Source organism: Chinchilla lanigera, unplaced genomic scaffold (assembly GCF_000276665.1).
Source record: "Chinchilla lanigera isolate Chin_1 unplaced genomic scaffold, ChiLan1.0 scaffold00059, whole genome shotgun sequence".
NCBI lineage: Eukaryota > Metazoa > Chordata > Mammalia > Rodentia > Chinchillidae > Chinchilla > Chinchilla lanigera.
The window spans coordinates 10522356-10548572 of NW_004955460.1; the positions used below are offsets into that span (position 1 = coordinate 10522356).

Genomic DNA, 26217 nt, shown 5'->3' on the forward strand with positions numbered 1-26217 from the left:
AGTTCAAGGCCAGCTTTAACTGCATAGTGAAGCCCTGTCTCAAAAAGACAAAAAAAAGACTCTAATTCGTGTTTTTTTGTTTTGTTTTGTTTTGTTTTTCTTCCAGTACCAGGAATCAAACTCATGACCTTGCACTTGCCAGGCAGGCGCTGTGCTGCTGAGCTAAATCCCCAGCCCCGAAAAGACTCTAATTCAAGTATAATACCCTTTGGAATATGTATAAAAAATTGTAACGCATTCTCATATGCTGCAGCAGGAAGAAGGTCCTCACTTTCTGAGTTCATCTTCAGTCTATGAACAGCAAGGTGAGGGACCGAGTGGGTACCCCGTGGGGCCTCACATGTGGGCATGGCAGCATTCCACCACCATTCCCTGGAAACACCCTGCTTGTGTTAGAAATATCATTACACCAATTAGATCGTGCACACGTGAACATATCAGCAGAATTCTACAACCCAGAAAATGTATTAATATGGACACTGCAGCATCTGAATGGTGCCCGTGTGTGGCGAGTTCTCGGTCCTTACCTTTCCAGACCCGTAGACTGCCTCCTGGGCGTATCTGATGAGACACTCTTTGCAGAACAGGTGAGCATCCGCGCACTGAGTCAGCTCCTCGAATGGGAACTCCCCATAGCAGCAGCGACACTCGATCAGCTGGCCGTCCTGCAGCCGCCAGAGACACGCGTGAGCCCCACGGCCACGTTGAGCACGCACGGGGGACAGGAGGGAGGAAGGGTGACACCTCTCACATCTCCACAGCCCCCACCCATTCTGAGGTCAAAAGTGACCCCTAGGAGCCATGAAATAACAATGAGCAGTGTTTTTCTAGCTAAACCTAGCTCAGCATATCAGTACATTAACCTAGAGCTAAAGACAGTGAACAGTTACATTTTTTGTGTATTCACTGAAGCAATTCTTTGTACAAAGCCATCACATCGCACTCATCCACTGCATGGCACTAGGGAGACTATAATTTTTTTGTGTGTGTGTTTTTGAGACAGGGTCTCTCTATGCAGTTCAGGTTGGCCTTGAGCTCACTTTGTAGCCGAGGCTGGTCTCAAACTCGCAATGATCCTCCTGCGTCAGCCTCCGGAGGGCTGGGATTATAGGCGTGCGCCACCACACCTGGCCCTGGGAAACTATAGTTATCTGTTACTACTATACAAATAAGGGGTAAGTGGCATGGGATGTTATGACACAGCAGTGTGAGGGAGCTGTTACCCAGCCCAAGCTTCATTTTAAGGACTACTAAAGCTCACTAAAGCAGCAACCTCAAGGAACATACCAGACCTTAATCTCTTTATTCACTGAAGTTATGAATCCAGTCACCTGCCTGTTCCTACTCGTGCTAGAAAGGACACTGTCCACACCAGCAGACACCACTCCGAAAGCCACTAGCCCAAGGCCAAACATAGCACTTTCTTTCAACTCCAGAGTGCTGAGTTCTAAACTGTCTGTTAGCAGTCTATGTAGTGGATTCCCAGCAGTGGTCTTTTTGAGACAGGGTCTCGTTATGCAGTTCAGGCTGGCCTTGAGCTCACTTTGTAGCCCAGGCTAGCCTTGAACTTGCAAGGATCCCCCTGCCTCAGCCTCTTGAGTGCTGGGATTACAGGTGTAGGCCACCACGCCCGGCAATCCCAGCAATGGTCTTTAACAAGGACATCTCCATCACTACCTTCCTTTCAACTCTGACTCAGACTGGTTCTAAGAGTGTCTGCACTAACTCATGTTCCTGATAGCAAGCTGGGTCAGCTGCCAACTCAGCAGACTAAAGGAGATTATAAAGGGAACATTTGTCGTTGAAATGCCATTAAAGAAAAGCCCTTCCACGCACCCTGGATAAATCAACTGGGTGAGACTCCCAAGTACCTTTTGATATTGTTCTTCATTCATCTGCAGGGCAAGCAAAAAGTCTTCATGCTGAGGGACAAAAAACAAAAACAAAATCACACTTTCAGACACAAATTTAGAATTTAGTAAAGACGACAACACCATTCAGTATTTATTTCCATAAACATGAGTTTACTGTTGGTTGGAATCTGCTCACATAGCTTGGGAGTTTAAAACGAGAATAAATATTCAGAGTTAATAAGGGAAAAGACTGATACACAAAACACTGCTGAATAGCAAAGAACAGTGAAAGCAAACAAAAGACTAAATGGGCCAAAACCAAGCTTGACAACATACTTTGCTGCTGAGGCTATGGGGCAACAGCACTTTTGTATATTACATGTCCTACAACCATGAGGGAGGGGATTTGGCAAGGATTCAGCATCTTTTGCGAAGAGAAAAGACCTGGGAAAAACCCTGACTACCCATCAACAGGAAAACAAGTGAGTATCCTCTGCTGCTGTGGACAATGGTGTAAATCTCTGTGGACTCCTGGGAAATGATCACCAGGATACACTAGTGAAAAGAAGCAGGGCAGAAGAGTGCACTAACTTTTGGGTAAGAAAGAGTGTAAATAAAAATACGTTTATGTATTTGCTTCTACATGAAAGATAAGCCAACAAGAAGTAGCAAGGTTAGGGGCTGGGGATTTAGCTCAGCGGCAAAGTGCCTGCCTGGCAACCACAAGGTCCTGAGTTCGATTCCTGGTACAGGAAGAAAAGATTAAAAAAAAACTCCAATAACAAAAAAACAAAACAAGAAATAGTAGCAAGGTTAAAATATTGAGGGAATAAGAGAACATGTTGGAGAGACAATGACTAGCTATCAAATGACTTTAAGATATAGCATAGTTCATTCTGAGTTTGTATTCTTTTTCTTTCATTTTGTTTTTCTTTTCTCTCTTTTTCTTAAGAGACAGGGTCTTACTATGGTATGTAGCTGAGGCTGACCCCAAGCAATCATTCTTCATGCCTCAGCCTCCTGAATAGCTGGTATTAGGGATGCATGCCACCACACCTGGCTAATTTTGTATTATTTTTTCTCCTAATTTTTAGCATTAAAAAATAAGAATTACAAACATAAAATGAAAGAGTAAACCTCCCTCCCCCCTCAAAAAACCTCCCTATAAACCAAGTTTTAAACAGAAATCTCAGCATAAAATTTCCAGGAGAGAAAATAAAGCAGTTTCAGAGAAACTTTTTTTTTTGGTCTTTTTGAGACAGGATCTCACTGCGCAGCTTAGGCGGGCCTTTAACTCACTATGTAGCCCAGGCTGGCCTTGAACTCACAGCAATCCTCCTGCCTCAGCCTCTCCAGTGCTGGGATTACAAATGTGTACCACCAGGCCTGGCTCCAGAGAAACTACTGATTCTAGGTCCAGGTGAGAGAATGCAGAAGTTGAATCTGGGTCACCCTGCCCTTCCAGAAGCAAGGTCAGAAACTACTGGGGTCAGGAGAGAGGGACTAACTTGAAGGGCTGCCACTGGCCAGAGACGGGACAATTTGGGCATAAAGAAGAGTAATGACTATGATTAACATCCACCAGTTTGCCAAATCTTTAAATACTTTTGCGATGTGATCAACAGTAACATTAACAAATGTGATTCTCTGGTTAAAAATAACCATTTCAGCTGGCTGCAGAGTCACACACCTGTAATCCCAGCTACATGGGAAGCTGAGGAAGGAGTATTCCAAATCTGAGGCCAGCTGGGGCAATGTAGTGAGACTGTCTCAAAATAAAAATTTTAAGAAAGGGCTGGGAAATAAAAATACTGTGTGTGGGGTTACGGATGCAGCTCATGCTCCCTGGGTTCAATCCTCAGAACCAAAAAAAAAAAAGTCACTTAATTCGCTTGAGAAAATGTCTGCCAAATAACCAATTTTGATTAACATGTTCCTGCCGGCTTGAACCAGTGGTAGTACACACATGACTGCTCCATCAGGTGGTTTTTACCACGAGTAGCAGAAGTGGTACAGTCACGCAAGGGACTATCATGAACATACCACCAGTGGATCAAGCCATTCATCACTGCCGGGCGTGGTGGCGCACAACTGTAATCCCAGCACTTGGGAGGCTGAGGCAGGAGGATCACTGCAAATTCAAGACCAGCCTGGGCTACAAAGTGAGCTCAAGGCCAGCCTGAACTGCATAGCGAGACCCTGTCTCAAAAAGACCAAAAAAAAAAAAAAAAAAAAAAAAGCCATTCATCATCATTCTGTAAGTCATTTTTTCAAGTAAAAAAACGTGTTCTGCAGTAGAAAACCACCCCCTCAAAAAAAAACCAAAAAAACCCCACAAGAACAGGCTAATTTAGCCAGCTTCAATTCAGTCACACAAATGCCTCTGTTCAAGACAAGCATCACTTGCTCATGTGCAGCAGGAAAACTTTATGTATACTTTTCATTTTGTGTAACAAAATATGGAAAAGATGTCTTCAGGGGTCAAAATTTTATAAAGTAACACTTCTTTATCAAAGGCACCTTTGTGTGAAACTGGCGTTTAAACAAATGTGAGTGCTGGGGGTGAGGACAATCTGTGCTAGTAGTTGGATTCCTGTTAAGGTATCCACACGTTTAGTTCTGTCAATGCAAATTCAACACAGCAGAACCAAGCGAGTAATACTTTAGCACCATTATAGCAGAGCTGTGATCTCACAGACTCTACCTTAGAGTCTCTAAGGACCTGGAGTCACACAAGAGCTGCTGGTATGGAAGATAATTAAGAAACAGCCTATGTATCCAATCCCTCTTTGGCTTTTCTCCATCAACAGAGTTGAGGGACGTGAAAGAGATGTTACGGATCTTCAACTAAAATGCTTTAATAGCAATCTGGTTTATAAAATTAAACTTTAGCCACTGTCATTACAAAACCCAGTTTTTCTTTCTTTCTATGTATGTATGTATGTATATATGTATTTGTTTATAGACAGGGTCTCACTGTGTAGTGCAGGCTGGCCTTGAACTCACTTCTGTAGCCTAGGCTGGTCTCAAACTCAGGGCAATCCTCCTGCCTCAGCTGTCAGTTGGAATTATAGGCATGTGCCACCATGCCTGGCCAGTTTTTTTTTTTTTTAACTGTCATGTAATTAGTTAGTCTAAAGAAAAGAAAAGTCTTGGAGCTTGAGATGCACTTAAGTGTCTCTGGGTTTGATCCTGAGCGTACCACCATCACCACCACTCCCAAACAAACGAACAAACAAAACCCCAGGGTAAAACAGAGCAGTGAAAGGGAGATTTTAAAGGATATTAGTTTTGGTACCAAGGCCTAACAGTGAACAAGCTAGACCTGCAGAAATGTATCCCCAGAGCAGAGCATGTCCTCCTACCTCCGCCATCTCTTTGACTTTCTGCTCATAGAACTCCTGCTCTTGCTGCACAGCTGGAAGGAGGGCACACCGGTCATAGGACCTACAATGTCGCCGCTTATTTTCCAGAAAGAACATCCTTTTTTCTATTTTGATGTCACCTAGAAGATATGTAACAGTGCAAAATCATATAGACAACTGTTTGCTAGGAATCCAGGGTATCACCTTCTGATGCTCAGCTCCCCACAGAGGTAATTTCAAGACTCCTCCTGTAACCATTCTATTGCCAGAGGACTGTGCCCCTCATAGCTCCTAATGTACCACACACCTCTGGCCGTCCTTGCCTTCTCTCCCACTATGCTCCAATTGGAAAGCTCTGCTACACTGTCAGTAGTGTACTGTATGAATGTAAAAGGGGTGTCTTGGTTCATGAACTTAATTCCTTCCACAATTCTGCTCTCAAACCAAAGTAGATGAGAACCCAATCAAACTCAATGGTTAAATTCAATACTGACCTGATGGGGAAATTTGACTCAGTTCTTGTCCAATTTGGTTTGTAACCAGAATTGTAGGTAATAAAGTTTGTTAACTGAGGGATCACAATACAGTTTATTACCCATTCTTCCAACAAGGACATTGGGTTTATGGTTACTATGAATAGAGCTGCTTGTAGCTGTTTATTGGTGAATATGTGTCTGCAACTCAGTTGAAGGACTGGAACTGCCAAATCATGGGATATGCTCAGTTAAGCTTTAGAAAATAATGCTGGTTTATCAAAGTCATTCCAATTTATACTTTCCCTGTGAATGAATGTAATATACGTGAGTTCCATGTGCCCTCCATGCTTGCTGACACCTGGTGTCATTGCTTTTTAATTTTAGCCGCTTCCAGTAGATGTGAACACAAGGTGTGTAAGCGTTTTAATTTTGAAAATCACAGAAAAGCCCAAAGAGTGCCTAGATTTACTACAATAAATAATATTTAGAATAAAAGACAGCAGAATAGCAAACAGCAGGTATATAACCGGTTTGTTCAGGTTTGACATTGCTTCCATTAATTTGGCAACTTATGTTTTAGAACACTAGGCTGTTCAGGTTTTCAACTTATTTACCACCAGTCTGTTTTAATAACCTCTTGATTTTAACAATATTTACTGTACCTCTTTTCTGATGTATGTTGTCTTTATTCTCCTTTTCTCTTATTCTCACAAAGTTTTAAAAATTTAGCCAGTTTTTTTTTTTTTTTTACGGAAACAGTAAAGCACAGTTGGCTTTGAAGTTAAATCACCAGGGCTGGAATCCCTGCTTGGCTATGATTTGCTATGTACCACTTGGCAAGTTACTTAACCTCCCTGTGCTTCAGTTTTTTAATTCACAAAGTGATAATAATGGGATATCTACCTCACAAGGTTATTTGAAACACAAATCAATCTATGTAACACATTTTGGAAGGGTTTGGCATATTAAGTACTCAATAAATGTTACCTGCTTCAGTGAAAAAATTAAGTTTTGCTCTTTATTATTCCTTTTTTAACTCAGGTCTTTAAGTTAAAATTGTAACATTCATTATCATTCCTGCATTTTATAACCAAATGCAATTAAGTCTATACAAATTTCCTTTTTTTTTTTTCTGCTACTAGGAACTAAACTCAGAGCCTCGTGATTGCCAAGCAGGCACTGCGCTGCTGAGCTACATCTCTGGCCCTACAAATTTCCTTATAATATCTTTTCCTTCCCTCTATGTGCTTTGGTATCTCTCTCTCTCTCTGTATTTTTTGGTTCGTTTGTTTTGTTTGAGACAGGATCTTGCCATGTAGTCCAGCCTGACTTTGAACTCACGATGTAGCCCAGCCCAGCCTTGAACTCGAGGTGATCCTCCTGCCTCCGCCTCCCGAGTGCTAAGATGATATGTGGTTTTTAAAGTAAACTGTCAAGTAATTGCAGATTTATGTGCTGTTGTAAGAAATACAGAAATCTACTCAGATTTCCCTGAATGATAACAAGCTGCAGAACTATAGTGCAGTGTTGCCACCAGAATACTGACAGTGACAGTGTCCATATAGAACACCAAAGGGATCCCTTTGGTGGCCCTGACAGCCACACATATCCTTCCTTCCATCAGCAACCTTTTCTGACACTGCCAACTACTAATCTGTTTTCCATTTCTGTAATTTTGTCATTTCAGGAATATTTGGTAAACTATTTAGGATATTAACTTTTTCTTTTTGGTACTGGGAATTGAACTTAGGACCTTGTGCCAGGTAGGTGCTTGTGCTGCTGAGCTATATCCCTGGCCCCTGTTGTTGTTTTGAGATAGTCTTTTTTTTTCTGTTTTCTGTAAAATTAACTTTTTATCCACATAATTTTCTGGAGATTTATCCAACTTGGTACACGCATCAGTAATGTTTCTTTTTATTGCTAAGTAATAGTCTACGGTATGAGCCTAGCGTTGTAGCTCAGTGGTAAAGTGCTTACCTAGGCTGAGTTCAATTCCCTCTACCACCAAAAACGAAACAAACCAACCCAGTCTTCCCTGGCATGGTGGTGCTATAGTTGTCACAGTTTAACCATTCACCAGTTGAGAACATCTTTGTTTTGGATTATCTGCATAAAGCTGCCACGAATGTTTATGTACAGGCTTTTTGGGAAGGTAAATTTTACTTTTCTGGGATAAATATTCAGGAGTACAACATGCTTAGCTTTAAAGCAAACTGCTGAGATGTCCTGCAGAATGGCCATCAGACACCAGCAACATATGAATGATGGTTTCTCTGCACCTTACCAGCATTTGGTGGTATCACTTTTTATTTTAGCCATTCTAAAAGGTGTACAGTGGTATCTCACTGTGGTTTTCATCTGCATTCATCAGTTAATGATGCTGCACATTTTTTGGGTATCTGCCATCTGTATGTTCTCTCTGGTGATATGTTTATCTTTGGTTCACTTTCTAATTGATTTTTCTTGTACTGTGCTTTCAGAGTTCTTTATGTTCTAGATGCTAGTCCTTAGTCAAGAGATGTGGTTGCAAATGTTTTCTCTCAATCTGTAGTTTGTCTTTTCATCTTCTTAAAAAGGTCTTTTTGACATGGGAGAGATGGTGCATACCTGTAATCTTGAGGAAGGAGGATTGTAGCCTTGGCAACTTAGTGAGACCCTATCTCAAAACACAAACAACAACAAACAGAACGAGGATGTAGCTCAGTTCAAAGGCCCTAGGTTCAAACCTCACATGGAGGCACACGCTTGTAATCCCAGCACTTGGGAGGCTGAGGTAGGAGGATTACCATGACTTCGAGGCCAGCCTGGGCTACAAAGTGAGTTCACGGCCAGCCTGAACTGCACAGTGAAACCCTGTCTCAAAAAGACAAAAAAACCAAAACAACCAAAAAGGACCAAAAAAGACAAAGGCCCTGGGTTCCGCATACACACCACATGTACACACAAATATCCAGTTCTGGAGATGCTATAAATGGCACTGTATTTTAAATTTTGGTTTCTACTTGTTCATTGCTAGTGTACTGGCAAATCAGTACACGAACTTCTTTCCACAATTCTGGTCACAAACTGAAGTGGAAACTGAACCAAATTCAACAGTTAGGGTCAATGTTGACCTCTCATCTAACTGTCTGTGACCAGAATCATGGAAAGAATTAAGTTCATGGGGGCTGGGGATTTAGCTCAGAGGCAAAAGCGCCTGCCTGGCATGCGCAAGGTCGTGAGTTCGGTTCCCGGTACCGGAGAAAAACCAAAAAAAAAAAAAAAAAAAAAGACGTAAGAATTAAGTTCATGAACTGAGGCACCACTGTATACATAAATGCAACTGCTTTCGGTAGGTAGGTGCTATACTCTGAAACCTTGCTAAACTCACTTATCAGTTCTAGTTTTCTAGTGGATTCCTTGTAGTTTTCTAGGGAGACAATTATGTATCCAGAGCCAGATTTCTTCCTTTTTTAAATTTTAATTTAATTTGATTTTGTCTTTTTGAGACAGGGTCTCACTATGCACTATGCAGTTCAGGCTGACCTTGAGCTCACTTTATAACCCAGGCTGGTCTCGAACTTCCAATGATCCTCCTGCCTCAGCCTCCCAAGTGTTGGGATTATAGGCACGCGCTACCACACCCGGCCCCTTCCTTTTTTTTAGATCTGTACTTTTTCTCTCTTTCTTTTCTTTACTGCATTGGGTAGTACTTCCAGTAGTATGTGAATGGCAGTGAATATAAAATGTCCTTGCCTTGTTTCCCACCTCAGGGACAAGTAAGCTGACTATGAAGTACTTCTTAGGTTGCCTGGACCAAAGAGCAGAGCCTGAAGCTCACTGTTGTCTCTGCGTCACAAGCATCAGCTGGAGTACAAGGTCTTGTACCCCACTGTCCAGGATCCACTGTTGAGCCAGAGAAGGGCCATCAGGACAATGGAGAGGCAACAGACCTTGACCTTTTCAGAGGTACAACCTGCAGCTGCAGCAGGCAACGTGAGGGAGGTACCTTCTGGCCTGACAGGACTCTGTAAAAGATGGAGCTGACCAACAAGGAGGTGGACAATTTTCTTTCTCCACCACTGAAAGTCAGAAGCAAAGACTGTAAGACTACATAGTAGGGATGCCTGGTTTCATCTGTAGGTTACTTTAGCTACACACTGTCTCTGCTTTCTCACTCTGTGGAGACCAGTGGAAGTGGACTGATGTCCACTGACTAGGAGAGGGACACCAGAAGACAGGGGTAGGAGAGGAGAATACAGACTCTGAGGACTCAAGAAATCCAAATGCTTCCTAACTCTACAGTTATCACATGGCGCTTCTTAGTCATATCTGAAATCAAGTTTCCTAACTATGTACACATGTAACAGGATACAAACAGGAAACAGAAAGGAAAGTACCTCTATCCGTGACATAACCTATGGAAAAAGTTATATAAACTCTTCTTGGACACAAGTGACTTGGAGGAAATCTGTTTTACAATTCAAGTCTACTGTTTGGCGGGGATCAGAGCTGAAAAGGCTCTCAGCAGTCATTTCATCAGCAGTCTTAGAGGAATACGCTATTAGCCATGCTCGTTCGTGTGAAAGTGAGCCTGCCTTGGTAAGCAAGCAACTATCAGGTTGGTACTAATTTGCATCAGGCCTTCAAGATTAGTCTTTCCCAAGCATAACAGCAAGCACTCTCCCACATTCACATGTGAATTTTCTTACCCACTGCACAAAATTCCCATCAGGATGTATCCAAAGGAGGGAGAAGGGAACCAGCCACTTTCTAAAAACCATCCTTGTCAGTCACTCCCTGGCCTGGCCAGGGCCCCCTATAGACAGTAGGTAACATGACTTCCTTCAGTGATAGGGGATTGCTGCAGCTTTCCATGTGGCCCCAAAATCTGTTGCCATTACCTTGTTCAAATTTGAAATCTATGTAAGAATACTGATTCATTTCTTTTCTCTTTTTCCTTTTTCCACTGGCTTCTGGTGATAGTTCCTGCCATTTTTTAATGGCATCAGAAAAGGCCTAAAAATTGAGAAAGGGAGAGATTATTGCAAATGGAAAACAAAAAAGTAAAACTTAGCTGAGTCCCCAGTTGCACTCACAATGCTGGGTTCCTCCCTTTATGGCTTACCAGAATTCTGTTTGTGTTTTGTTTTTTTCAGACAAGGTCTTACTATGTAGCACAGGCTGGCCTGGAACTCATGGCAATCCTCCTGCCTTGGACTCCTGAGTACTGGTACTGCAGGTGTGTGCCATACGCCCAGCTGCCTTACCGAATATTAAAGTTACACTTTTTTTGGAACTAGGAATTGAACTCAGGACCTTGTGCTTGCCAAGCAAGGCGCTGTGCTGCTGAGCTACATCTCTGGCCCTGAAGTTACCCTTTCATATACTCAGCTGCAAGGCTACTAATATTTACCAAGTTTTACCTAAAGCTAGTTACTCCACCTTTGAACTTAGGCTGCTTGCAAGAATCTAAGAATGGAAGTCAGACAGGATCATAATTTGTGTTTCACAAAAGAGTAATTAAAACATAGGTGCCACTTATCAGCATGGAATCAGACTTCAGTGGAACTCAGAGCTCCTGAATGGTGGTGACACAGGTAGAGGCTCCTGAGTGGCAGCCTAAAGGAGTCATTATTTCATTTATTATTGCTTCTAACAGCAGGCGGAAAGCTCCACATAGTATCAACTTAATCTGTACCTGTCAGGAAATTAGCTTTAAAAATGTGGTACATAAATTAAAGGAGTCTCCAAAATTTTACTATGATAGTTATATTAGTAACTTCTGTTACTACTGACTAATAGCCTAGTTAAGTAGAACAGATAGAATTAAACTACAGGAGAATTCCTTCTCTCTGAGGCCTGCTAGTCTACATACCCCAGCTCTTAGCTTTTGTACAAATCTCTCCTCTGGCGAAAACATCTTTTTGTCAAGACTCTGCTCAAATGATACTTCTTTCCTAATGCTTGTATGGATTGATTCACCTAATTTTAGAGCACTTGTCATGCTGTCTTCATCATTTCTCTGCCACTCTCCTCCACTAGACGCTCATGAGAAGGAGGTACACTTCTTTCGCAGCACTGCGAGTGGAACCCTGTGCCTTGTGCATGCTGGGCCTGGAACCCAGGAAATAGTGCATGCCAGCCAAGCATTCTCCCACTGAGCCACAATCCCAGTGTCCTCCAGAACCCTCAAGAACTCAAAAACCTCAGAGGACTCTAGGAAGAACAGGTGACCAAGAACAGTGTTCATTCAGTTGTCTGCACTTTCCTCTCAGACTCATAAATCAAACAGCAACTTATGTCTTCTGAGAGTTAAGTATACAGTCTGGTAAGACTTTTAGGACATATATGGCACAGTATGTACAGGCACAAGAACAGACATGAAAATCAGTGACACAGAACGGAGGATGCAGAAATAACATATACATATAAAGTACTAATAAAAAAAATGTAAAAAAATCTGTGACATGGCCGAAGTTCTTTTAGTAACACTACAATGAGTACGCTGGTGCCACACAGGCTCTGGAGCCTGGCAGAGGTTGGATCCACAGATGGGCAGTCACCTCCGCAGAGACCAAGATTACCATTACAGCCATGTGGCTAAATCCAGGAGGCCTAGGACACGGAGACCCTGATAATGACCACTTTAGAGAACCGAAGTTATTTTTTAAAAAATAATCTATACAGTTTATTTATTTAAATTAAGTTTATTGATACAACTTAGATACACGTAATGACCACATTCATCATAGGGAATCTGTAACCTGTACATGATGTATCTTAGTTCCTCTTTTCTTTCCTATTCTCCTACCCTCTTTCCTGCTCCTTACTTACAAAGCTGTTTCCATTTTATCCTTTTTTTCCTTTTCTCTTTCATCCTCACCCACAACTTTTTTCCTTTTGAATAGTTACTTCCTGTTTCACAATATCTATTATATATTTTGGTTCTTATTTATACTTTCAGTTATTCACACCAAAGAGAAAATGGGATATTTACCCATACGTGTTTGATTTATTTCACTAAAGAGTATGTTCTCAATGTGCATCCATTTAGCTATCAATGTCTCAAGCATAGTTAAAAAAGATGGCACCAATCCATGAGTATGAACCCCTGGGAGGGAAGGGGCCTTACACTGTCCTTAGGATATTCCTGGTACATGGACTAAGACTGGGGATCAACAAATTAACTGAAAGAGGCAATCACATCTGGGGTAGAGAAATAATTTGCAGCCCAGTGGAACTCTTAGGCATTTGTGGGAATGCAAACCAAGCAGACAGTGGTAGGATCTAGAGCACAGGGAAAAGCCAGGAGCCAAGTGAAGGGAATTCCTGAGAAAAAGTGAAGGCAAATCTCAAGTTGACAGCATCATGCCACCTGCAGAGAACAGTCAGAATGGGGGTGGTATGAATGGAGGAATTAAATGATGCTGTGGCAACATGCTGAGCTATGTTGGAGCTGTCAGCTGTGGAAAGACAAACTAGTAAGTCAAAACATAAAAACAAAACAGAGCCAGTCTGGTCAGCAAAAGCCTGTAATCCCAGCTCTCGAGAGGCTGAGGCAGGAGGATAGTTATAAGTTCAAGACCAGCCTGGGCTACAAAGTCAGCTCAAGGCCAGCCTGAACTGCATAGTGAAACCCTAAAAGGTAAAAGAACAAAAAAACAAAAAACAAAACAGAAAACACCAAAGCAAATGGAAAAATGGAGCCTAAGATGAACAGAAAATTTAAGGGCATAAAAGAATTATATTAAATGCCTAGCTGTAAACAGTGCCATAGTTATAATATAGAAAGATTTAGCAAAAAACTGTACTGAAAAGATGAGGATGTATGTGTGGTAGTGTTAAGACCTAGGTTCCCTACTTATAATACAAAGCCTAAGTAGTTCTGAAAGCTGATTCATCAAGTAGAAGCATACATCCAAAAGCACTGAAGCAAATTTCAGAAGAAACAGAGGAAAAGTGTTAAGAGCTTCTTCTGGGGAGCAGAGGAAGACACTGACAAAGGGGCAAATTACAAATAAGCATTTTAGCAATAGTTGATTTTTTAACTGTGAAAATGAACTGATAACGTGCTGCCTTAAGTGGTAAGGCTTTACTTGCTTCCTCTAGTTTAAATAATATTCATTGGAAAAAAAAATATTATTCATTGGGCTGAGTGTGGTGGTGCATACTTGTCATCCCAGCACTTGGGAGGCTGAGGCAGGAGGATCACTGTGAGTCCAAGGTCAGCCTGGACTCCATAGTGAATTCAAGCCCAGCGTGAACTGCACAGTGAGACCCTGACTAAAAAAAAAAATAAAAATAGCACTGAAACATCATTTTTGTTTCTTTAGTATAAAACCAGGGGAAAAAAAAGGCTTAGAAATATTGCAGGCTGCATGGGGCTCACCAAGAAGCCCACTTACAGGAGACTTTCATAAATGCGTCACAGCCCTATCTGGGTGATGGCTCTCTCTGGCTTGAAGTCAGTGCTACAAACCTAAGCAGGGTGGGTTACCAGAGGGTTTTTGTAGTATCATGCTGAGGACTGACTCTCACAACACTTCTAAAGCTTAAAAATTGGGGCTGGGTATTTAGCTCAGCGGCACAGCGCCTGCCTGGCAAGCACGAGGTCATAAGTTTGATTCCCGGTACTGGAAAAAAAACAAAAAACAAACAAACAAACAAAAAGCTTAAAAATTATTCTGTAGCACACAGAAAGCATGTGATGGATTGAGAACTTGTCTACAGGAACCTGATGTAAGTCTGGCACTGTTCTGGCTTTACATACATTATTTTCTAATTCTTATCATAGCCTGCAAGGGAGCCACTCTACATTACAAGAAAACTGAAGCCCAGCAAGTTTTTCAAACACTTGCTCTAATCACAGACTAACAATTAAATCAAAGGCAAAAAGAAAACAAACAAACAAACAAACCCAAGTTTGATGAAGATTCCAGATCTAACTATCAATCTGTAGGAAATTCAAGGCACACAGGCCAGTTAATGACACTGAGGGCGTGTCAGGGAAATCCAGACTGTCAAAACCTACATGCTAAACAACTCGTATGTTTTCTCAACAAACTATAAGAAAAAAACAAAGCATGGAATGAGAACTCAGATTATGAAAGACTTAACATTATCAACAAATGGTAATAAATGTAAATAAATTTGTAACTTGCTCTAAAAAACTATGGGAAGAAGGAAAATGGGCAGGGCTGAATGATGGGTAATTGGGGGCTTATCATAACATATGTAGGAGGTTTACTATAGAAAGTGAAAAACTCCGGCATATGATGCACATCTCTAATTCTAGCACGCTGGGAAACTGAGGTAGGAGGTTGTAAATTGGAGCCCAGCCTAGACAAGTCAGCTACTTGTAGTAAAATCCTGTCTCACAATAAAAAATGAATAAACAAAAAGGGGGCCAGGTGCTGCAGATATGCCTTACTATGAAGGCCCAGGTCTCACTCCCCAGCACGAAAAACACAAAAGGCAAGTTCAGGAAAACATGACTCAACCTTTATAAAGAACATGAACTCCTCTGAGCGATCACATTGTCTGGGGCAACACAGAGAGACAGTGGCATTGATGTAACTTAAAAGTATCTTTGGGTGTGTCATATCCTCTGTTCACACCACAGTCACTGTCTACAGGGCAGAATTCCCATGCACCAATCACTGTATGTAAGAACAAGTCCTAAATCCGAAGGAGTCACAGCATGCCTTAACTTCTGAGAGCATGTCCTCTTTTTTTTTTTTAGGTACCGGAAATTGAACTCAGAGCTTGCACTTGAAAGGCAGGTGCTTATGCCACTGAGTTATATCCCCAGCCCAAGATCATGTCCTCTTAAATGTGAATTCAAACAGTCTAGGACATACCATTTCAAAGGCCATGTAACTCCCAAACTATCCACAAACAAGCAGATGCCTTTATTAAAAATATAAATGATCATAAGTACAAGGAAGCTATGCCAAGAATGGAATAGCTCTTTAAGCAGAAAGTGTTCCACAAATCACAGAATAAAAGCCACCAAAGGGCATTCAGGAGATCATCTGGATAAATCCCTGTCTATAGGCAGCCTCAGGACTGTACTAGATCTCCTGATTAGCTGCAACACAGCCACAAAGTCTACACTGCACAAAAGAGGACCATGGCAGACCAGACCTTGGAGCCTGTGGAGGGAGTGCCCCTCCAGGTGCAGTTCGTCCTCTCAAAGCGAGCTCTATCACTGCACCTCAGCCTGGGCCAGTGAGGATGGAGGTGCAGCCTATACATCACAGAGCCCTATTGCATGGTGGTTGCCACTTTGGGACGTCTTCAATTTTCAACTAAGGCATTCCCTATGTCATAGCATGGGGAATGAGATTCAGATATAGAAAGTACTAACTTTTTCCCTCAGAATAATTGTATGTAGGAGTTTCTTGACAGTTGCCTGGATCTTCCTGGCAATGGTGGGGCTTGACCTAGACTCAGAATGAACTATCTCTACCTTGGGCTCATATTCCTTCAGGAAAGACCCAGAGGGTATCTGTACTATTAAAATAATTCCAACTTTGTCCTCTGGGGTGGGGAATCAGTCTTTGTTGGGAATCACAAGCACTACAGCAGAAGATTTAACAGCAGGAGGAATCAACTACATGTCTGCACTCACGCTCTGTCCCAGCTGACTGCTGTGATGGAACTGACTCTGTGGGGTGGACCTTAACTGAGCATGCTTGTGCCACCCACCAGTCACCAGCCCTTGTCCTTGTCCAAGAATAGGGGCTATTCATGTGCTATCTTATTTGGGGCCTTGGAGGAAAATGTTGAGTTTTTGGTAGCTGCCTACCCCCTTCTGAAGTACACCACCATTACTAGGCACTACTGTGTTCGTGGCTCCTTATAGACCTCACCTCATGTAAGTGGAAACAGTCACCTGGGAGATACTGTGTAATTGGTTGCAAGTCAAAGCAAATCAGAGAAGAGGAATCTTTCACACTCTTCTACTGTGCATTCCACACTAATGTGTGTTGTCCTCCAGATCTTTCTGGTCAAAGGAGAATTTCCCTGTTTCTACTCTAGCATTTCTTTCCCTTCAGTTTTTTTCTGACCAGCAAATATCCTGCCTATTATTGTTATCCTGACCAACTCTACAACTATCAGCTATCACAAACCATCCCAATCTCTGCAAGGAGAACTCTGTTCTGTATCCCAGGGTGGAGCAGTCAAGAAAGTGACCCCAACAGAAGAAAGAGAGCACCTTTCGGGTGATTGCATAGTGTCCTTTGAGCTCATGCAGGGCCCACTTGATGTCCTGACTGCTAAGCATTTTGAAGTCAGCCATCAGGAGGTCAGCAGCTTGGATGAAGCAACGTTGGTCAAGTGGACTCAATTTTGAATAGTCAAAATAGTCTACTTTAGGCAACTGAAATAAGACAGAAATACAAAATTAGAATGCCAGAGAGTGCATACCCCAAAAGGAGAAAATCATTTTAACAATTATATATTATAGGAAAGGATAATCTTGTTTGGTTTCATAATTATTCTAGAAGTTATCAGCCCTGTAACAAGGACGGAGAAATGGTGGATCAGAGATCTATTTGTCTGCAGTCTAAGACTAGTTTTATTAGTTAGAACTAGTAAAGAAATTTAGCTGACTATTTGAACCCAATCTTTCAGCCATTTACCTCCTCAAAATGTTCAGAGAAAGTCATTTTCTCTCTCCCTGCTACAGAGTATGTAAAAGAGAGTCAAAAGAATTTATGGGGGGCAGAAAGATCAATTAGTAGATCTTCACGCAGTTAATTCTGAACTATACTTTCCCTCAGTATACGATACACTGAATGCTAATTTAGATTGCAAGTGAAGACAATGATTATAGGTTTTAAAAATAAAACTGCTGTGGGGGGGAATACAGCTCAGTGACACAAGTGCCTGCCTGGAAAGTGCAAGGTTCCAAGTTGCATTCCCGGTACCAAAAAAAAAAAAAAAAAAAAAAAAAATCAAATGACTTACATCTTCATATGAGATTTGATTAAACAAGTATATGTACTATACATAAATCTTTTTTTTTTTTTGAGACAGGGTCTCACTACGCAGTTCAGGCTGGCCTTGAGCTCACTTTGTAGCCCAGGTTGGTCTCGAACTCACAATGATCCTCCTGCCTCAGCCTCCCAAGTGCTGGGATTACAGGCATGTGCCAGCAGGCCCGGCCCAGTCACAAATCTTGCAACAGAAAAAAATTGTCATCAGTTATTAAGCTCTGAGTAATGATCTGTGCATGGAAGTATTTTCATGGAGTTATACCATACCTCCATGATTTACTCTGAAATGCACTGTAACAAATGAAATAAAGATGAGCTGATGGACAGAGGAAAGGGTTGCAATGAAGCTGATATAATAAAAAAACTTTTTAGTAATACTGGTGGTGGCTGATTAATGTAAAGTGCTTGAACTTTTCTGTATGTTTGAAAATTTTCGTAATAAAATGTTAAAAAAAAACCTTACTAAAACAATATGAGGAATCATGGCAATTCTTGTTTCACTTTGGGAACTTGCTTTGTCAGATTAAAAATGTGGAAGATTTGCTTAATTCTCTGTGGGAAAGGGAAGGTAAGAGTAATAACAAAAGAAGAGTTAAACATGTAACTCACAGTGGCTTGAGGTTGGAGATTCCACTGAAGTGCATTCTAAAATCTTATTTTACTTGCTGGCCTTTTAAAAATGTGTCCCAACAAAGCATAGAGATGACGGAAAAGGTAGGGTACTTCCAGGTAAGTCAGCAAAACCTACACAGGACACTTGCCTTTGTATCATCCTGGCTGGCGAGCAAGCTGCTGCTGGGGTTGATAATGATCCTGTCTTCTCTCTTTGGATAATCTGGATTTTCCAGAAGAAAATTACAAAGTCTGCAACAACACATAATGTTACTTTCACACTGCTTCCAAATCTCACACCAGTCCACTGATTCAAATGCAAAAATCAAGCCCCCAGTGACATAGGAAAACTGGCCCATCAAGGAATTAAGATGTTTGCAGCCCCTGCAAAACTAAATAATTTTAAAAATAGGGAGAGAAGCTGGGCATGGTGGCGCATGCCTGTAATCCCAGTGCTCAGGAGGCTGAGACAGGAGGATCACTGTGAGTTTGAGACCAGCCTTGGCTACAAAGTGAGCTCAAGCCAGCCTGAACAGCATAACCGAGACCCTGTCTCAAAAAGACAAAAAATAACGAAGAAAAAAAAGGAGGGGGAGGGCAAAGGAATGTAAAAAGAATTAAATGTGTATGTACATGTACCACCTCCCCACAATGAATGTAATTATTATGTACTATAAACATGTACTAATAAAAATACAAGTAATTATTGAGAAAAAAATTACACTGGATTTCTATTTTTACTTGCTAGTTTAAAAAGCAATGGCCGGGCATGGTGGCACATGCCTGTAATCGCAGCACATGGGAGGACTGCAGCGAGTTCAAAGCAAGCATAGATTACATAGCATGACCCTGTCACTCACTAACAAACAAATGTACCGGGCGTGGTGACACACACCTATAATCCCAGTACTTGGCAGGCTGAGGCAGGAACATCACTGTGAGTTCAAGACCAACCTGGGCTACAAAGTGAGCTCAAGGCCAGCCTGAACTGCACAGGGAGACCCTGTCTCAAAAAAGACAAAAACAAACAAGTGCAATGAACACACTGATGAATGCAAATGCCACATCTATTAGTTGGGGACTGACGTGATGAAGTCACTGAAAATGCTACTGGTTAAACTGCATGGAACCGGAGAATTTAGAAGACAAGTAGCTTTTCTCCCCTCTCTCCCCGAGGCTTGAAGCAAGGGTTTCATGTACCCTAGGCCAGAGCTCTAGTGCTGAGATACATTCCCAGCTGAAAAAGCATCATGAAAACTATGAATAACATGTAGGAAAAAGTATGTATTCACAATTGAAATTAAAAATACTCGTAACAGTAAGTACATGAAATATGAAAGATCTTTGGCTAATTACTATTTTTTATAACCTGTGGTAATAAGAACTGTGAGCCAACTGAGTTATGCTGACTTTATTTAACCAACTGCAAGACTGATGAACAGGTCATACTTTCTTATGAGCAGATTCTCTTCTTACAAACCCACCACCTTTGTCTCTTAGATACTTCATTACTGAACTACTCTGAGGGTAAGCCATGCAGAGTAAACCAATACGCACTGATGCATCACCACCCAGACTTAACCACATTAACTATCCAAGCTGGCAACAGAATCAAATCAGATAGCTAGCCTGGGGATGATCTCAGTGACATGAGAGCCTGGGTGTTCAACAACCCACAGGGTAACAAGAGGTTCCTGCTCATTAGCATTACCATCCCTTGCTCCCAAATATTTGTAGGATGACCCACCCCTGGCTAGGTGTCTAATTCTAATTCTCACTTAACTCTTTTCTCCCTAGTTCTTGTCCAGTGTCAGCAGTGGGTTGTGTAACAAAGGTCTGCCAAGAAGAGAACAGAGGAAAAAGTGCCCATCTCCAGCTCCTTTTCTCACTCAGATGCCAGTGTAGCATGCTGGTACCAAGGGTGAACATATGAAGTCCTAAGATGCTCCTCGTTCTAAAAACTCTGGGGTTAAGCCAGGCACAGGTGCACACACCTGTAGTGCCAGTGCTTGGAGGGCTGAGGTGGAAAGACTGTTTGACTCTGGGAGCGCAAGCCCAGCCTTGGCAAGACAGCAACACCCTGTCTTAAAAAACCAAACCAAAACAAAACAAGAAACCGAAACCACCAGAGAAGGAAGGGAAAAAAAACAAACCTCCGGGTTTCTTACAGAGTAACAGATTCCAGGTCTGAGGAAGTCCAAGGCAAACCTGGGCAGCATGGTACTTCAATAAGGGTCAGGGATATTGCTGAGTGGCACAAGTGCCTGCCTGGCAAGCACAAGGTCCTGAGTTCAATTCCCAGTAACAAAAAAAAAATACTTCAACAAACAAGAAAGTGCTCAAAGATTAATGGGAAGGGTGTCACACCAAAAGTAGTCAAATCTGGGAAAATTTCAGCATCAAAAAGCAAATGATCATAACTGATTTTTTTTGAGACAAGGTCTCACTATGTAGTTCAGGCTGGCCTCTTTGTGAGATCCTTTTGCCTCAGCCTCCTGAGTGCTGGGATTACGAGCACGCGCCACCACATCGAGTTCTGTAACTGATTTTAAAATACCATTTAAAAGCCCTTAAGTTTGTGTGTACAAAATAATAATAATTATTATTTTAAAAGCAGGAAGTAAAAATCTTTCAGCAGAATGACAGATAATCTGAGTGATCAGTATACAGGTATTCATTACAATGTTTTTCTTTCTTTTCTTTTTTTTTGGTACCAGGAATTGAACTCAGGACCTTGCACTTGCCAGGCAGGTGCTTGTGCCGCTGAGCTACAGTCCCAGCCCTCATTACAATGTTTTTCAATTTTAATTTTTTTCAGTATTAGGGACTGAACCCAGGGCCTCACAACAAGCTAAGCAACCTCTCTACCACTGAGCTATATCCCCAGCCCTTTATATTTTATTTATTTATTCATTTTTATATTTTATTTTGAAACAGGGTCTCATTAAGTTGCTTGGCCTGGCCTTGAATTTGTGCTTCTCCTGCCTCAGCATCCTGAGTAGCTGGAATTATAGGCATGTACCACCAAACATGGCAATCTTTCAACTTCTTATAGTAAAAAACACTGTGAAGAAAAATTCACATTATTTTTAAAAAGTAACCAGGGAACCACTCTAGATTAAGAAAGAAACTAAAGTTGATCCAATCCTGGTTAAAAACCTGGTAACTGGATGCTTTTGGACAGAGGTGGCACCAACGTGTTGTTGTACAAATTAGAAAAAAGAACAACTGTTGGGCTGACAACCTGGAAAAGGAGGCTGTTCCCTCTCAAGTCTTTAGGGGAAAATACTTATTTGGACCCTTGGCTGAGAACTGCAGAGTAAGACATGACACATCTGAGGACAAGGGTGTAGTACAGCAGCTTTTTGTTTTTTCCAGGTACATATTAAGACTGAATCTAGAACATCTGCCCTGAGCTGTTTCTCTAGCTCTTTTTTAATTTGTGTTTTAAGACAGGGCCTTAAAATTAAAAAAAAAAAAAAAAAAGACAGGGCCTTGCAGGCTGGGGATTTAGCTCAGTGGCACATCGCCTGCCTGGCAAGCATGAGGTCGTGAGTTCGATTCCCAGTACCGAAAAAAACAAAAAAAGACAGGGACTCGCTAAGTCACTAAGTTGCCCAGCTTGGGCTCAAAGACATGATCCCTCTCACTCGGCCTCCTAAAGTGTTGGGATTATAGGCACGTGCCAACATGCCTGGCATTACACTATCTCTTTTGACTAATTAAAAGATATATGTGTTCACTCTGAAAATTATGATTAAGTACTTTCAATCCCATTCTTTACAAACTTATAACTGTTTCACCTCTGTAGATTACAATGAAGAGAAAGACTACAATAAGAGACTTACTTATCGTTTTATATACTTCCAAACACTAAATTTTTTAAAGTACTGCTTTTATACTAAAAACTGAAGAAATGCTTCCACATATTTCTGCAAACAGGCAGAATGCTTAGAGAACGCTTTCTGTCACAACTATAGGGAAGAAAGCATCTTTTATCATCTTGACCAAAACACAGGTAGTATCAAGGCTCAGAAACTAGGCATCACCATTTCCTAAGTCTGAAGAATTCTGTATGACACAGACAACAATCTGTGCATGACTAACGATGGAACTAACAAGGTCATTAAAAAGACACAGTGCCAAGTGAAATAAGCCAGCAGAACGAGCCAACCACTACTGTATAGTTCGACTCATATGAGATATCTAGACGAGGCAAATTCACTGAGGAGTTAGAATGGTGGTAGGGGCTCAGACAGGAATGGATAGGGAGTTAGTATTTAAGTGGTACAGTTGCATTTTGGGAAGATAAAAAGTGCTAGAGAAGGATGTGGTAAGGGCTGCACAAAAATGTGAATGTACTTAATGCTACTGAACTTTACTTTACACCTAAAAATGGTTAAGTGGTTAAAGTAAGCTGAGTGTGGTGATGTACACCTGTAAGTCCCAGCCCTCTGGGAGGCTGAAACAGTAGGAAATGTACAAGAATACAGACTGTGTAACTTAGCAAAATTCTGTCTGAAAACTTAAAAAACAAAACAAAAGCCACGGATACAGCTGAATGCAAAGGTCCCTATTTCAATTCCCAGTCCACACACATACAGATACACATAAAAGGTGAAAATGCTAAGTTTAATGTTAAATTTATTCTACTACAGGAAAGGGGAAGAAGAAAGGCATGGTAGAATACTTACACATTCAAATCGTAATAATTCTTCAAATGAATTATTTCTTCAACATACCCATTTGCTACGTCTGGAAATCTTGCTTCCTAGAAAGTAATAAAAAACACTATATTCACTAGAATAGTTTTGAATGAACTAAAAACCACGGGACAAAGAGAAAGAAAATGGCTAATGACTAAGGAAAAAGCTGAAAAACAGCTCTATATGGCTTAAAATTTAGCACTTGTTCTCAGATTCACCATCCAGACAAAAGACAAGAGTCTAGAAAGGTCAGAGGTCATCTGGTCGTCAGCCGCACTCTGCATATCCACTTTCTTTTTTCAATACTGAGCATCTCTGCCAGGTAAGGGAGTCCAAAGACAAGGTACAGTCACATGCCTGACCTCTACAGGCTCACACCAGGGTCAAATGAAAACCTGGGTAAAGCAGGGCAAGGAGACTCACTCAAAAGCAAAGGGCAGAGGAGTATGGACACAACGGCCCGTGGTACCCTGATGGCTGGTATCTAACAGAACTGTGTGAGATGATGGAAACCTCCTATTCTGTGCTTGCTATTAGCCCATTGTGGCTACTGAAACTATGCATGTTACTGATGTCCCTGGAAACTTAAGTTGTAACTTTAATTGTAAAACACTTAAACACAGTCACACAGGCTAATGGCTGCCATGTTGGACAGCACAGATCTAGGTAACCTAGTAACTTCCTTCAAGGATCTGAATTTGCAGTGAGTTCAAGGCCTCTGAAAAAACTGCTGTGACAGCACCATGGTATGTCATTAGCACCCTTGAGTGCTTCCTGGAAGTTACATATAGATTAAGGAATCCTGATTCCATTTTTCTGTTTTCAGATTTTATTCTCTTCATCTAGATACATATTCCTTAGGTAATTTTTTTTTTTTTTTTTTTGGTATCAGAAATGAAACTCAGGACCTTGCGCTTGCTAGGCAGGTGCTTGTGCCGCTGAGCTATATCCCAAAAATTTTTTTTTTTTTTTTGGTACCAGCAATCAAACTTAGGACCTTCACGCTCCTTAGGAAAATGAAGTCTACACATGCATTTTTGGTTTCTGCAATGAAAGAAAATTCAGTATGATGTCTAAAATTAAATAGTAATAAAAATACGCAACACTTACTGTTTCTTTCACTAATAGTGCAATGAGTTCTTGATCTACCTCAGGAGGTTCTTGCCTCCAGAAGTTTTCCAAATTGGCCTCCTGAGATCCTGGCAGGGGAAAGGCTGGCCCTGGCTCTTCGTGATCGATCGCTAACCGTTGGTCTTCAAGCTCTCCTAGTGGGTGGGCATGCTGAGGAGAAACAGGGCTTGAAATCCCATCTTGTTGGGGTTCTGGTCTTGGAAAAGCTGGCCTTGCAAAGGCGGGCCCTGGGAGCTCACGCTGAAACAGAAAGGAGCCCAGTTCTCCTTCAGAACGCTGCTCCCGGGGAATGACCTGGTTTGTTACCTCCCGGGGCTGTGGGTTTAGAGACTGTAAGTAAGGATGGTTGAGCCAGAGATCATCTTCGATGTCCTGATCACTTCCCAGGGCAGTTGACTCTCCAAGATTTGAAAAAAGCTCTGTCTCCGAGTCTTCAGATGACTGGTTCTGAGTATCCAAAGGATCACTTTCTGGGAAAAGAAGGCCACTTTCTCCAAAGATAATGATTTTCTGCTCTGATCTGGGGTTGACAAGGTCATTTACTGCTTGGTTATGACTTGGTCCAGGTTTGGGTTCTGTTTCTGTTTGACCTCTTGGCTTAGTGAACTCAGAGACTCCAGGAGGCCCAAGGTTCAGAAATTCAACGTAGTCATCTTCAGAATCATCCTGTGCCCCAGAATCAAACAATGGGTTGTTACACACTGAAAAATAGCTGCTCTGATCTGATTCAAATGCTGCTCTAGACTTTTTAGGCCTTTCTTCTCCCAATCTTTTCAGATCTTGCCACTGGGCAGCTGGTTTGATGAGATTGGGTCGTGAAGTCTGAGGTCTATTTGTCTAAGAAAAAATGAAATTTTAATAATAATTCAATTTTTTTCCTACGTCTGTGCCTCCTGATGAACTTACACTGAGCTTCTGAGATACGACAGGAAACACTCCCTTCCCCCAAAAAGAAACAAATGGCGTAATCCCAGCACTTGGGAGGTTGAGGCAGGAAGATTTCAGGACACTCAATCAACTGACTGGTCTCAATTAATCAATCAGTAAATAATCAACTCCCCCATAAAATTTAAATCATTCTTTAAATAGACCCAACCAAAAAAAAAAAAAAAAAAAAAAGAACCAACTATATAATCAAGAGGTGTTGAGAGAAAAAGAGGAAAGAAAGAAAAGAAATACTGACACTCTGGAGGTTGAGACAAGAGATGAAAATTTGAGCACAGTCTGTGTAACTTAGGAAGGCATCATCTCAAAATAAAAAAAGGCTGGGGATGTGGTTCAGCGAGAAAAGCTGGGTTTAATCACAGTACTAATTAAAGGAAAGGACAAAAAAAGAAAGAAAGAGAGGGAGACAGGTATTGAGAACAGTGACCCAGAAAGTGCAAGTAATGACCTAAGAGGAAGCCAAGTGTGGTGGTGCACACCTGTAACCCCAGTTACTCTGAAGGCTGAGGCAGGAAGATTGCAAATCTGAGGCCAGTGCAGGCAATTTAACAACCTACCTCAAAAAATAAAATGAAAAAGGCTGGAGATGTAGTTCAGGGGTCAAGCACTTACACAGCATATGCGAGGCCATGAGGCTGTAAGTTCAAATCCCAGTAATGCAAAAAATCTAGTAAAATGGGCTCCATTAGGGGCACTTATTCCCAAAATATGCACCTGTCAATTCCACACCTGACTGAACAATCAGGAGATGAACAAGACCTCTGATATTCTTATACAGAAGCTAAGGACACAAAAACTGGAATTCGGAACTCAGCAAAAGGGCAAGGTTCTGACAAATCTCAAGCCCCACGGTGAGTTCTTGAAGGGTGACACTGCTGCAGGCTGAATGGGAAACATGCTTGTTATCCCAGGAACTGAATTCCAGTTTCCTGTCTCTGCGATTTCCTGTACCCTTAATCTAAGTGTAGGTCCTTGGTGGAGAAAGACATCATCTTGCCGGGCATGGTGGTGCATGCCTGTAATCCCAGCACTAGGGAAGCTGAGACAGGAGGACTGTTGTGAGTTTGAGACCATCCTGAGCTACAAAGTGAGCTCAAGGCCAGCCTGAACTTCATAGAGAGACCCTGTCTCAAAGGAAAAAA

At 41.6% G+C, this 26217-nt stretch overlaps 1 protein-coding gene across 1 annotated transcript in view; it reads right to left on the bottom strand.

Moving 5' to 3' along the window:
* The window catches only part of Rnf216 (ring finger protein 216), a gene marked incomplete in the record, with an annotated part of 154686 nt that overhangs the window by 98620 nt on the left and 29849 nt on the right, over positions 1-26217 (bottom strand). The window contains 8 exon segments of the mRNA XM_013521126.1: positions 528-665; positions 1872-1922; positions 5219-5358; positions 10578-10692; positions 16898-17062; positions 18443-18545; positions 22988-23064; positions 24110-24796. Coding sequence (XP_013376580.1) covers positions 528-665; positions 1872-1922; positions 5219-5358; positions 10578-10692; positions 16898-17062; positions 18443-18545; positions 22988-23064; positions 24110-24796 — 1476 coding nt within the window.